At 45.6% G+C, this 14,786-nt stretch overlaps 1 protein-coding gene across 3 annotated transcripts in view; it reads right to left on the bottom strand.

Moving 5' to 3' along the window:
- Nucleotides 1-14,786, bottom strand: part of COLEC11 (collectin subfamily member 11) — a 59,708-nt gene that overhangs the window by 26,805 nt on the left and 18,117 nt on the right. For all 3 annotated transcript variants that reach the window (XM_014524960.2, XM_006034223.3, XM_014524961.2), the window contains exon 2: nt 4,023-4,178. In XM_014524960.2, coding sequence (XP_014380446.1) covers nt 4,023-4,152 — 130 coding nt within the window. In that variant the 5' untranslated portion in view covers nt 4,153-4,178. The remainder of the gene's footprint in view (nt 1-4,022; nt 4,179-14,786) is intronic.

Below are 14,786 nucleotides of genomic sequence, written 5' to 3'. Positions count from 1 at the left end.
CTTGAGTTCAACTCTTGCTTCTTTTACCAGCTACCTGTCTGACTGACAGCAAGAGAAGGTACTTCTACATTTCTCCCCACTTTCTAATTTCTTGCCCTTATTTCACAAATTATTTGAGACAAGATCTGCCTCTTACAGTCAAAGAGCTTTGTCACGATGGACACAATTATCATAAAATCATAGAGAAGTAAAGCTGGAAGGGACCTCCATAAGTCATCTAGTCCAACCCCTGAGGGATCATTTTTAGCAGGTGTTAAATCTGTGTGGTATTAGAGTTAGAACATGTTCTAAGCAATCACAAGGTAAATTTTTCTGATTGTCAGTTCTACACCAATTATTGATCCCAGCCACAGCACCACACCGAAATCCTGAACCAGCCCTCATGCAGTGCTAGAGTTGGGACCAGCAATCAGTGGGCTGTGGGCACCCAACTTTCAACTTGACCCTTTAGGAACCCTACAGGCGAAAGACCCAGAATCCGTCCTCCTGCCATGTGTGGCTTTCCTCATCCCACCTGGATACTTTGTACAGTAGAGGGGTCCCTGGCTGATGTCACAGCTAGATGAGGACTACATATTGCTCATATTATTTCCATGGAGCAGCGTGATGATAGCTGAACATGTGTTACTTGTATGATCTGGAGATACTCCTCACCCAAAAAGTCAGAATTTTGCTATGATACAAGCACACTTAGCTTGTGTCTTCCTGCTTGAACATGCAATTGCTTGCACTTTGAATACATACAAAATGTGACATGTAACATGACCCAAAGTCACAGAGTGGACTCATTTGCCAGCCAGTACTGACACACGCAGTAGCTAGGTAATAATGCACACCAAAAGGTGACATCTTTTCTTTTCCCAACCATGTCTGTAAATACAACCATTATGCAAACTGCTGCATGGCACAGGCAAGTGACTTAGATTCACAGATTCATAGATTATAAGGGGCTGGAAGGGATCATGCAAGATTATCGCGCTAGGCAGGAAAGACAACTGGGGTCAGGTGAGCCCAGCGAGGTGACTGTCCAGTCTCCTCTTGAAGATTTCTAGGGTAGGTGATTGCACCACCTCTGGAGGGAGTTTATTCCCTGCCTGCCCAGATCCCAGGCCAATTGTGGTGTGCTGAGCAAAAGAGCCTCATGTGCCATGATCTGGCACATGTGTTGGGGGTTACCAATCCCTGACAAAGCCTATTAATAATGCTTTTTAGCTAGGAGTGGTTTTCAATATCATTGTGCCCTATGTGCAAGAAGAGCTATTAAGCATGTGAGGAAATAGAAGACTATTATAAGTTTATATTTATGTCATACCAACTGTTTTTGTGTATTATATAGCATTGGTGTATTATATATCATTATATATATTTTTGTGTATTATGTATCATTAAGACTATTCAGAGAGGCAAGGATTTTTTAGGGTGGTATCTTTTATTGAACCAACTGCATAGTTGAGATAGAGTTAGACAAGCTTTCAAATGCAAGACTGGTCCCTCCTTGGTCTGGGGGGTCCCCCCGTGGCTGATCGCCGAGCAGCGGGGTCACGGAGCTGGGGAGTCCCTGCCTTCTCGGCGATGGACCCAGAAGTGGACCAGAAGTACCTCCGGTCCATTTCCAGGTTTGCCGCCAAGCATGTGAGGGTTCACGAGCCACACCTGGTACCTCGAAGTATGTAGAAAAAACATTTAAATCTGTGTTTATGACTGAATCGCTGATTCTCCAAATCAGCATTGAATCTTCAGATTCAGATTCAGCCGAATCAAATGGGGACAGTGATCCAAATCAACAAATCAAATCACTGTCCCTAATTCAGGCCAAATCCAAATCAAATGCAGCCTGTTTCGCACATGCCTATCACTTAATCGCCTCTGTCCTAACAGCACCTTTCAAAGGCAACATCACCCTGATTGAGAATGTCTGTCCAAGGACATCCCCATTCTCTCACTTCTTTGCCTGACTTTCCCTGGGACTCTATCTCCCAGAGATTCCTTTGTTCCCCATAAACTTCATCCCCAGTGTTTCCCCACTCCTAATCTCCTCTACATAAATTTCCAGTAAGAAACAGGAAGAAGAGGTTACTAGACCCCAGAGGGCTGTGCTGGGCTCTACTATGTAAGGCTTTACTTTGCTCCACCATGGCCAGAAACTTCACTGGCAGTTCAGCAAAGGAGGACCTATGGCAAATCTAAAAGCTGCTTGTGTGAAGCACAGCTCCACATGGGAGCTGAGTTTTGGGCATACGGCCACACATATGCTCAGTTTAGAGCAAAACTTGGATGTTACTGACATGGGCTGGATTTGTGCCAAGAGATGACAGGCTCTGTAGCTCATTACCAATCCTCTGAGCCAGCCATTCCCCCTGACAGTTCAGCTTAAGCACTGATGGCTTTTGAGAGATTTTATATTACTATGGCCTTAGCTAGCCATTTTGTGTTTTGCTAAATCTGTACATCAATCTCCCTCGCCACCATGATGACTACTTTTAATTAAGAGAAGTGAAAGCGCTAACACATTCTGGTTTTCAGGCTCTCATTGTTTTGTGGCTCTATACTCCAGATTGCCCTATAGCAAAAGGAGACAGGTTTATTATTGGGTCTCATTATACAACAAAAGTTCTACCTGGAAACAACAGTAATGGGTAATGTTATATTTGACAGATTACCTACGTGGGGAAAATGCTACAAAAAGGTTAAGGAATATGAATAGTGCCACAGCTGGGAGCCAACATCAGAGCTAAAAGTTTTTGGCCCTCAGTCCTGTGGTCCAGCAATCTATTATTCTAGGCAATGCAATATTTAATTTAATAGTAATGATGTGTGTGTGGTACTGATGTTAAAGATGGCCAAAAAGGGGAAATATTAAATAATTCAAGGCTCAGGCAGGCAATCCACACATTACCTGAATGCATTAAATGAACATTTCTCTCCTTTTTCACTTCACATCCTCCATTTTTAGATGTGTGATTAAGATTTCAGAGAAAAAGAATATTTTGCCTTTTCAGTTCAGCAGTTGAACTGAAGTCAGGAGCTGAAAGTTCATCAGGTGAAGAACTACTCAAGTCTGCAGTAAAATTAAAGGTTTTCATTACTGGACTTAATGCTGGGCACAGCCATCTTGCCAGTGAATGATATTTAAAACTCAAGCACATGCAGCCACCAGAAAAAAATGCACAGTTGTTAAATACAAGTAAGTGTTATGATTGCTTAGGAATTGGTGGTTTGTTAATTGTTCCTTGTCCTTGGCTTTTGCCATATGTAGTTCTTTGTAATGGCACAGGTGTATGTATATCAGGCAAAATCATGACCCTGCTGGAGTCAATGTACATTTTCCTATTAATTCCAATGGGGATAGAATTCCACCCCTCCAATATTTGTCATGAAATATATAACCTTTGAGAAGGATAGAGACTATTTCTTCAGAACATTAATTTCTTTCAAATGTGGATGTAGAAGTGTATTCTTTTGCAGGATTACATGAGTATTTTTGGCATGCCATCTTTGTTAGACAATACGGAAATGTCTAAAGAAAAAATAGTGAGCATATTATTTGTATAATTCATACAGCTAAATTTTGAGAAGCATGGAGCAACTATTTCAATGGGAACTGTAAGTGCTCAGTGTTTCTCAGAGTTCAGCCCCCCAAAATGTGTACAGCAGACCAGAAAATGCAGACAACTTCCAAGTAATCCATTTGAGAGAGACAAAGAAGGCCTATAAAATGGTTTTAAAACAGACACGACATATAACCTATTTGCAATCTTCATTTATGCCAAGCATTACTCATGAATATAAACGCTCAAAATCAACCAGCCCACTCATCTGAGTAACAACTACTTTATAGCAGTAGGCCTACAACTTGTCAGCTATGATACTGTAATGGTTACAAACTGTGTTTAACCATAACTATGTTTAGAAGGCAGTTGTACATTGTACCAAGGTCTTATTCTCTGTTGAAACTGGCCAGAATTTGCTGGTAAGAAAGAGAAGGCAACCACGTAGGCAGAGGAAAAGACTTGACACTTTACCTTTGAGGCCTGGAACAAGAATCTGAACAGAGCAGGACTCTTCTGCAATGTGTTGAGGATATCCAGATCTTAGCAGTGACAGGAAGGCAAAGCTAATTAGAGTCGCCAAGAAAACCAGATCTCTCTTCATAATGAGCTCTTACAGGTCACTGACTCCTAAACAAAAGAATGAATAAACATCATAAGAATTCCAGAGGCCTTCAACAGTTTCTGAGGGTATACAGTATGATACCATAAGAGCAATACATTTATACATATCATACCCTTAGCAGCATGAAAAAATGTACAGGTTGTATACCCAATTCAATAGTATATACATTGCACAGTACAATAGGCTGTTCTAGATTTGTTGAGATAAAATTCAGAAAGCAAGTCAGGGAAAATGGAAGAGACTAAAAAATATTTAACAAGACTATTGATAAGGAAAACAGAAAATAAGTTTCACCACTCTGTGAATGCCTTTAGAATAGTTTAGAAAACCTACTTATCATGAAGTTTGAAGGAGGAAATGCAGTACAAGGAAAGATGCAAATATCTAAGTTGACCTCCCAGGATAGGAGAATGCATACCACTCTAAAGACTCAGTTGAGAAGATGAGAACTGCTTAAATAGCCCTGAATTTTACCTTTTGCAGATCCGCTAACTGCAACTGGTATCTGTACAGGGCTTGATGGAGGAGTCCTTATCCAAAATAGCCTTGAAAGACACTTGCACCAGGTAGTGAAGACACACCAGAGTCCTTAGCAAATCCTGGTGAGCTCTGCCTGAATAGATGAATAACATCTTTGGAAAAAGACTTGGCTCATAGAACCTCATGTCCTGGTAAACCTGTCAGTGAAAGGGCGTTTTATTTATTACGTTGTAGGGAAAACAACTCCAAAACAGAGTTGGGCCAAGTAGGCCACCAAAACCTGATCTACAGGAGGTCTGCAAAAATCTTTTTGAGGTAAGAAAAACATTCTGCAAACCTCCTTCTCTTTCTTTCACCAATACTCTTCATTAGGAGGACTTAAAAAAAGGGAGAGAGAGCGAGCCAGGTCAGAGCTGCAAGAGATGGAGAAGATATCTGTCACAAACAATAGTGTAACTAGGGGTGGGCAAGCAGAGCACCAGTGTCAGACACTGACTTAGAGGAGACACAAGATTGCTAGTCGTTGCCACTGCCAACCTGTCTGCCACCACTGTCCAGGGTACAAAAAACACTCATTACACCTCTGGTCACCAGCATATGTTCTTCTGTGTAGCAAATGCACAGACACATGAAGGTTTATGTCTCAAGTGAGCAGATTCATATGGTACCATGTGGCTAGCTCAAAAGATTGGTAATTGAACGCGACACCTTTCATCCCCTGCCATTTATGCTACCCTGAGCCAAGTCTGGTACTAATTGAAAATCCACATTGTCTGACTGCTATCCTCAATAGCCTAGAGGAAATGAGCAGGTGGCCTCAATCCAGTTACAGATGTAATCTGTGTCATAAATCCCAGCATCTGAACTGGCATGTTTGCCAGAGATTTCAGCAGCTAGGATAAATACTGAACAAGCATGGAGTCATGATTATCCTCACAACATGAACAGTCAGACTGTCAAATCAGCTACACTTCTAGAAGAGTAAGGGGGCATACTCCAGACCAAAGGTCATTGTATCCTAGGAGAGGAGGACAGCTGGCAGCAGTCCCCTATTCCTCTGCCCAAGGCTGGGTGGCAGGGGGAGGAGTGATCAGGGAGCTGGAGACTGGAGGTGGGAAGCAAGCTGAGTTCTTCTCTGAAACTCATTGAATAGAAAACTGAGCTGGTTTGGGAGGTGAGAAGGAATGAAAACTGCTTAAGGAAAATTGCTGGCATAGCTTAGTCCCCTGATGGAGCAAGGAGAACCAGGGTCTGAATCTGGATTCTTGGAGTTCTTGGAGCTGCAGTGTGGTCCCTGGGATAACACAGCTATGTACTGCCCCTTATTTGGGGGCCCAGAAACATCTTGATGTATGTGGCTAGAAGAGCTTCTTCCAAGGCTGCCTGGGCTGTACTCATACAGAAAGGCTTGCACTCCTGTAGCTACTAGCCAGACTCCTTCCCTGAAGTCAACTATATGTATAAAAATACAATAATATATAAGCCTAAAATAGTGGGATGTCCTTACTCCCTGCCTTAAGTAGAGCAGATTATAATGTAAACACTTTGACTAAGGACTATAGCCCTCATAGTAAACACCAAGGTATTAATAAGTGTCTCTTTTAACAGACTGCAAAATGGTAAACAATATTTACAAAAATCTCTATCTTCCCACTCACAGGGTAACCAAGGCTGCAGTGGAATTAGCCTTAATCATATGTGGGCAACACTCACACACACAAAAAGCTGAACTGAACAAATGTTTTAAACAACGGACAAGACCTGCTTGCCATTGGAAAGCTGTAACTAACTATAGTGCAGTAATTCCTGTGAACAGTTTGCATACACATAGACAAACTAACTAGCTTGAGTGCTGCCAGCAGCATAGTCATAACAGCACAGAGCTCTGCATGGGCTGGCTACTTCACTGTTTAGCCAGCTTCTTGGGCAGGTTTTGCAGTCCACAGTGAACTTCATACTGCTGTGGCTACGCTGCCTGAACAGGTGAAGGAGCTGCACTGACTGGCTGCAGGGAGTGTTATGGAAACTGGGGTTAGAAGGAAACCAAACAATAAAACCAGAGAAGCAAGCAAGACAACTTCAGAACTTCTGTGAAAAAGAAGAAAACTTATTGTGGCCACTGAGAACAGTTTTATTTAGTCTTTAAATAAGAGACCATTAGAAAACCACAGAGTTGAGAGCATCATGAGTAGAGCTGCCATCAAGAGCACCCAAGGCTCATATTACAGCATGACATCAAAATCTAAATTTCATCAAACATGGTCAGTCTTCCTGGTTGTGAGCAGAAAGCTTAGAAACTTGAGCTGCTTATAACTGAGACAGTGATGTATGTCCAACTTCATAGACAGCCTAAAGCAACACACACGAACTGTTTTCAACCATTTAAGATGGGTTATAACTCTAGCATCTGTTCTCTGAGTAAACTTCCCAGCAAAAGAATCATCAGGTGCAGAGGAAGGTCCATCATAGCATCAACAGAGGCCTCATATACAAAGCTCCTGATTCTTGATAGTTGGTTCTCCCTTCCTCAAAAATGTACACAATGAAAAAGGGTTGTGGTCCAAACTAAGGGAGGTGTTATCCAGCCAGAAGAGAAGTAGCAGCACCTATCTCCTTGAAACTTGGCAGGCTTTGTGGCTTCAGTTGGAGCTAGCATGCCTGCAGTTTTGACCCTGCTGTGGCTTAACACATACACTTGACATGAGTTTTGCTTTCAGGATTTTGGGGTGCAGTTTCTCCAAATCCCATGCACCTATCTCCTTGAAACTTGGCAGGCTTTGTGGCCTCAGCAGTGGCTAGCAACCCTGTAGTTTTGACCTTGCTGTGGCTTAACACATACACACGACACAAGTTTGGCTCTCAAGAATTTGGGGTGTAGCTTCTTTGAACTCCATGCACCTATCTTCTTGAAACTGGGCAATTTTATGCCCTCAGAAGGGGCTACTATTTCTGCAAGTTTTATCCAAATCTGGCCAGAAATGACAAATTTATAGGCTGTTTTGACCTTCCCCATTATAGCCTATGGGCGAAACGTCGAAACAACATAGAAACAGCAAAATGTTTCGACTTGCCTCGTTTCGTTTTGAGGCTGTTTCAACCATATCTGTTTCAATTTTGCTGTTTTGACCTCGAAACAGGTTGAAACAGTGTCGAAACAAAACTGGTGGTGAAATTTCGCACAGCCCTAGTGATCGTATAACTCAGTTTCACCGGGACAGTCCTGGATTTCATAGGCTGTCCCGGCATTCCAGCCGATAGGTGAAAATTCAAACAACTGTCCTGGATTGGTGCCACCCCACCCACATGCTCCTGGCCTGGCTCCCCGCAAACATGGGCTGCTTACACATGTGTGCCTCCTGTGTGTGAGCCTGCGTGGCACCCCCAACCACAGCGCCATGGGCAGTCACCCATATCACCCACCCCTAAGTCTGGCTCTGACTGACTCTACCGTGCATGAGACAAATTTGCAGCCCAGTGGAACCAGGACCAGGAGCCACTGTCGCCACCACCATGTGGAGCCCAGGTGAGGAAGGGGCTTTCCACAGGCCATGGGGGCAGGGTGTCTCAGACCCCAGCACTGAGGGGAGCAGGGGTCCCCTCCCCCCTCACCCACCCAGCTGCCAGGGACCTGTGTTGGGGCGGGGTGGCTCTGGGCTCTTCCTTAGGACTCCCAGCAGAGATGGGACCAGAGAGCAGCTGCCGCTGCTACCACCACATGGAACCCAGGTGAGGGGGTTGGGGCAAGATGGCTTGGACCCCTGCCCTGCCCTGCCCTGGGACTGCAGCCCCAGCTGGCTTGCAGCCCAATGGAGTCAGGACCAGGGAGCCACACAGAGCCCTGGCAAGGATGGGGGCTTCCCTGGGAAGGGTAACTTGGACAGGGCAGGGTAACTTGGACTCATGCCCTGCCCTGGGACTGCGACCCTGCCAGCTGACAGTCCAGTGGAGATGGGACCAGAGACCTGCACAGTCCCTCCCCCTGTCCTGGCTGCTGGGGACCTGTGTGTGGGAGGGCATAGCTCCAGGATCTGCCCTGGGACTGCGGCCCTGGCCGGCTCCATCCTGCCTGCACTAACTGCCTCCTCTCCTGCTCTGTGCCTGCATGGCTGGAATAGGCATGGTACCCGGGCACCATCATTGCGGTCCCCTCCAGTGGTGGGGTCACACTAGGGAACACAGAGGTGCTCTTGTTTTCTGTGGGGCTATCCCCCCACCTCACCACTCTTCTAAACTTAACATGGAGGCTGGAAGAGGTGCTGCACTGTTGAGATTGTAGGAGGGGCAGGGGCAGGGGCAAAGGAAGGGGCAGTGCAGGGCTGCTCCTGCTTTGCTTGCAGCAGTGCTGCTGACTTGGGGGAGGAGGGGGAAAACAGTGTCCTGGATTTTCCATAGTCCCATATAGTGACCCTACCCAAAAAACTAACTGATTGAAAGTCACTAGGTACTCCCTACAGGTATACTTAACTGTGGCTTAGAAAAGCTATTTCCTCCAGCAGCATAGCTGTGGGCAGGCAACTGAGGCATGAAACTCAAGTGCCAACCTAGAGGGAATGCAAAAATGGAGCTGCCACCACTGCCAAGACAGCTGCTGCTGCTGCCCTTGCCACCACTGCCACCCAGAGCACAGAGCCTTCTTATTATGCCTCTGATTCCCTCAGCCAAAGGTTAAGCAGGTTGGTGCTCCTGACTGTATCATGCGGATACTCTTATACTTGGACAATTATAAGACTGACTAGTTTTGGGGGGAAAATTATGATCTTAAAAAACAATTAACTACATTGGTTCTTGGTGTGAGGCTACTGAAATCAATTATAGCAGGATAAACTTACCCTACTATGTGCTCAAGGTGCATGGGTGCCTATTTTGATTGTACTTCTCATTAATTGTTGTAACTGACTGAGAGAAATGCAACATTTATAGCAGGTTTTTGACCTATGACAAGACCCCTGTTAATTGTTCATGTTCAGCAACATTTTCAAAAGTTGCCTGTGATTTTGGATGCCCTCCTTGAATCTAATTTTCAACAATCCTTAGCACCCAAAAGCATTTCTTTAGGTTCAAACACAGGTGCTCAGTACACCTGAAACCCAGGCCCATATTGTCTCTCAGTTGTGTGCTGATCCTGTACAACTGATTAGTGCTACACCACGTGCAAATTTGTAGGAACTACAACAATGAAGCACCTCAAAATTAGTGGACGCTTTAAAAAATACTGGACATAAAGATAACTGGAAAGTATGTTTTTGTGCTGGGTGGCAGAAATAGGGAAGAGCTGGGCAAAATTTGGCATTTTTAATTGAAAGGAATCTGCAGCATTTCCAACTCTACATGCTCCAAAACCATGCTTCAGGCTGCAAAACCCAGGAGAGTAACTTGATATTTGGAAATTTTTAGTTTGTCATCCAGTTTCTTAGGCTGAAAAGTGTAATGAAGGGCATCTTTTTAAGCTTTTCTGCACAACCATGCAATCTACAAACTTATTCACTTATAAAAGCTAAGAAGCTGAGATTCTCTTGTACTCACTTAACTCCATAAGCCAGCTTCTCCAGGGAAAACAGCAAATATTGAAAACCATGGAAAAATCATGAGTTTCAAACCCTCCCATGTAAAAACAATTCATTGTACTTGGCATTGTGGTAACTGTTAAGCATACTACTGCAACACATAAGCGTCCTAATTACTGACTCAGACCCTGCTGTATTAGGTATTGTGCAAATAGAAAAATAAGCAAGCCCTTCTCTAAAAATCTCCTATTCTAAAACAATGGCTAGGAGGGCATCAACAGATGTGAGTGGTATGAAAAAAAAGGATTGGTAATATTGGTCAACAAGGTAAGCAAGGCTTTTAACACATCAAAACAAAGTCAGAAAGTCTACCCAAGCCTGGATGACCATTTGGGGTAGCTGGGTGAAGGCATGCCACTTTCTATATCACCAAACAAAGTGATGTGACTAATGTCATCTGCAGCTGCCTTTGACTCCTTGATCAGGGAGTCCATTTACAACAGAACAAGACTTGAACGCATATCTTTGGTTCACACAACCACTATAATCCTTAGAGCACAGCTGCCTAATAGAGCCTTTCCACTATCAAGTCCTCCTCAAATGGCTGCCTGAAGAAGAATGACCTGCAGCTGCTAGCAGTTTTCTCCCTTTTTATGTAAAAATAGCTTCACCTTAAGTATATTTCTGGGCTCAACCACGGCCACACGGGAAAAGCAGCAAGTCCTAAACCACAGTATTATAGTTTAAAACCAAGACCTCAGACTCCATCCACAAAAATCACAGGCAATGCAGCTCACATAGGATGCTGCACCCTTTTAACGGATCTGTGCCTGATCTTTTTTCAGAAGCCATTTGCACTTCTATCAAAATTGCTTTTCATGAGGCCTGTGGCTGTGGTTTGGTCTAGGACAGGACTGTCCAACTGGTGGCTCACAGGCTACATGCAGCCCATAAGGGGTTAAGTTGTGGTCCCCAACAGCACCTGCCAGGCCACCACTCCCCCCCATCACTTTGGCTGCAACAGCTGCTGGAGTCTCTGGGCTCCCCCTTCCTCCCCCGGCTGCCACTTGCTGCCTCTGCGTAGGGGACAGGACAGTGCAGCAAGTGGTATGGGGAGCCAGTAATGTAACTAGGGCAGGGTGAGGGGGCACCTGCTGACTGAGGGTCAACAGGATTCTCTCCCCACTTCCCACCTCGCCCAGAGTCTTTGTCACAGCACAGCAAGAGAAGCCCTGCCCTGGCTCTGTTTGGCTACAGGAGCTGGGCAGGGCAGGGCAGTGCTGCACCAAACTGTGCATCTGGAACATGGTGGGTGAGCATCATGATGCTTCCATCTCCTCCTGCACCCCAGGTAATTAGTAAGCACCCTATACCACTATGGGAAGCTGGGGGTGAGCACAGACAGTGCACACAGGGGAAACGGAGCTGCATGTGGCGGGATAATATGCTGCATGGTGCAACGGGGTGGGGAGGAGGCACAAGGGCATGTGCTGTAGTGGGATGGGGAGGTGACTCATGCTTGCAGACCTGCAAATTGCAGCAGAGAGGAGGAGAGAGGAGAAACTGCGCTCAGGCACCACATGGTACATGAAGTGGTAGGGTGCCCAGTGCAGCAGTGGAGGAAGTGGGTTCCTGCATGGGCAATCAGGGTCAGGATAGTGTCTATGTAGCCTGTGGTTTAAGTGATGTGGCCCATGCGGTGTGTGGTCCTTGAGGGCTTAGAAGCTGGACAACCCTGGTGGAGGAGGCTGTTTGCAGTGACACAATAATGACCAAAGTATTAAATGCGTTCCTCCTGCCCTTCTGTGGGACACAAGCTTTAAGTTGCCTGGGTCAATTCAACTGTCCCTCATGCTGCTAACTGTGAACCTGAGCTGTAGAGCCAGGGCTGATCTCCTTCAAAATCTCTTTGCTTATTGCAGTCCTCTTTGTGGAGCAGTTTTGGAGTTCTTGGTTCTCCACTTACAGAAGGGAAAGATAAGAATGGGAACTCCTTGGAAGGAAATTCTCTAGCTGTAGGTCAAAGCCTCATTCTTCCTATGTCATCAGACTGTGTTATATTTGGATAGTGATTCTCAAAGGGTTAGCCCCAGCCCACTACTGTGCCCAAGATCCCACTTCAAGGAAGTAAATGCTCTCTGATATCTGGCAGCCTGCACCTGCCCTGGCTACTCCAGCAGCACCTGAAGGGGCTCGTTTGGGGACTGCTGCCACTGCAGTTGCCTTTTTCCACCCTCCTCCACCCCCAGCCCCAACCAGCCACTGTACCAGCCCCTGCCATGCTCCCAGCAGCGTGCTTTGCTGCAAGTGGGCTGGCAGACTCAAAGAAAGAGCCATGCTCTACAGCCTGTTTTGTCCCCTCCACCCTTGCCACCCTCCTGGGACTACCAGGAGGGTCCACAGGGGTGGTCACGGGTGTGTGAGACCCTGCAGAAGCAGGGGCTGTCCTTGCCTCCTGAGGTACAGACCAGGGGTCGGGAGTGGACAGACAGTGGAAAGAACAGTGCAGAGCAAGGTGAGGTCCTGCCTCTGCTGCCCCTAAGTGGCACCAGCTAAATCAGTGATTCTCAACTTTTTTAGCCTCAGGGCATCCTCCATATCTTTTCTGAAAAAAAAGTTTGTATCCACATACACACACACCCCGCTACCCCTTTTTGGGTATAAGTGTGAGGTGTGCTGACAACTTTAAACCAGGAAAAAAAGTGTCCCCCAAGTATCAAAAGTTTGGGAAACATGATATTAGAAGGAGGTAGATCCTTCTCTCCAAAGAGAAATATACAGACTGTCAGAGGAATGAGTAAGAAGGAAATGCAAAAATTAATGGACCTGTAAAACTGTAGCAGGAAAAAAATACAGACATCTCAGAATGGGACAATGGCACTCATAGTGCAAATGGTTCTATTGATTTTGGTAACTCAGGCAGTTGACCTTTCCAGATCCAGGGATTTAAGCAATATTGGATGATTTCTGTATTAATAAAGAGAGCACAGAAATGTCAGGTAAGTGCAGGTAGTTGCCCTTGGGGATGTAGTTTATGATAGCCTACCCTCACTGCATCCCAAGTGAAAGATGATTTTGATACCCATTTCATAGACAGACAGTTTCTTATATATGAAAGGGCTAAATTTAATACGAGCTGTACAGAACAAGGAGAAACACCTGAAGCTGTTATTGCTATAATCCATAGTCTTAGTGAATGTAGACAGTTAAAAGAACGAATAAGAAACAAGTTAGCTGTTGACACAGATTTATCGGCACAACTACAGTTAGACTCAGATCTTACATAAGCAACAGTGAAACCATAAAGAAAGAGCAATGTGTCTTCCATGTCAGTAGGAAGGGCTGCAGGCAAAACCCAAAAGAAAAAGAAAATGTGAACAGAAAAGTCAAATGAAATTTAAAATGAACAAAATACACAATGAGAGAGTGGATGATCAAGAAACTTCAATGGGAGGGGAAAATGGAAAAGCAAAACATTAAGCCACAATGGCTAGCAAGAGCCACAGGCTGCAGGAGAAGCCATAGAAAAGACAATTTGAAATAGCATGTAACCTGGGCGGTACTCCAAGATGTACCGCCTCTCCAGTTGAAGGGATCAGAGCAGGTGCACAAGCGCTGTGGGAGGTGTAAGGACCCTCCTTCCCCTATAGAGCAGAGCCAGATCACCAATGGGGACTTAACCATCAACCTTTTAATGAGAGAACAGTAGTGGGAACATAACAGGTATAAACCAGGGGGTATAGAGGACACTACAATGCCCTGAAGGGGCAGGATACAATAGTTGACAAAAGACAGGGTTAACAAAATATAAAACACAAACAGCAGAACAAACAATACTGGTGGGTGACATATAAAAGACACAAAATACAAAACATCAAATAACAAGAAATATAGGACCCTAGGTACCTGGAGGGGGGAAAAGAGGGAAAAACAATGATCCCTTTGCTACTTCACTCACCCTAAATCATCCCAGCTGGGACTTGAACTAAGATCTCCCATGTGGCAGGCAGAAACTCTACAGCACAGCCACCAGTACTAGGGCTACTTTAAGCGGCTAGGGGTCTTGACCTTCCAGGAGCCCTGGCCTCACATTGAGCTTCCTGGCCTCGGGCTAGAGGAGCTGGAAGCAGAGTTGGGAATCTCTCAGGTCGCTGCTCACATCCTTGCTGGAGCTGGGACCCTCTCCTGCTGGCCACGGCCTCTCGTAGGGGATCCTGGAGCCCAGCGGGGAGCCTCTCCTGCCGGCTGCACACCACACTGCTGAGGGTCCAAGTGCTGCCTGCAGGTCCCACTCCTTCAGGGTCTTCTGGGGCAACTGCTCCCACCCTGCTGGCTCAGCTCTTGCCAGCTCTTTGCAACTCCTTCCTTGTGGTCCCTCACTGGTCTCCCCTGAGTCAGCTGCACTCCCGCTCCAGGTGACCCAAGGGGCCAATCAGAGGACATGGAGGGTGAGTCCCTGGGGCCTGATTGGTGAGGAAAGGGAATCCCAAGTCCTCCAATCATCTTTTACCCTTTCAAAACCCCTGGGCTAAATCACTACCAGCTAGTCTGTCACAAGCATATGGATCAATTGAATAAACACCAGGTTGGTGGGTAAATAGGATTCTAGCTTCACATGCAGCCATTTCC

The sequence above is a fragment of the Alligator sinensis genome, unplaced genomic scaffold (assembly GCF_000455745.1).
Source record: "Alligator sinensis unplaced genomic scaffold, ASM45574v1 scaffold2_1, whole genome shotgun sequence".
NCBI classification, from domain to species: Eukaryota; Metazoa; Chordata; order Crocodylia; family Alligatoridae; genus Alligator; species Alligator sinensis.
The sequence above is the reverse complement of the archived record's forward strand: the minus strand, read 5'-3'. Positions and strand labels throughout refer to the sequence as shown.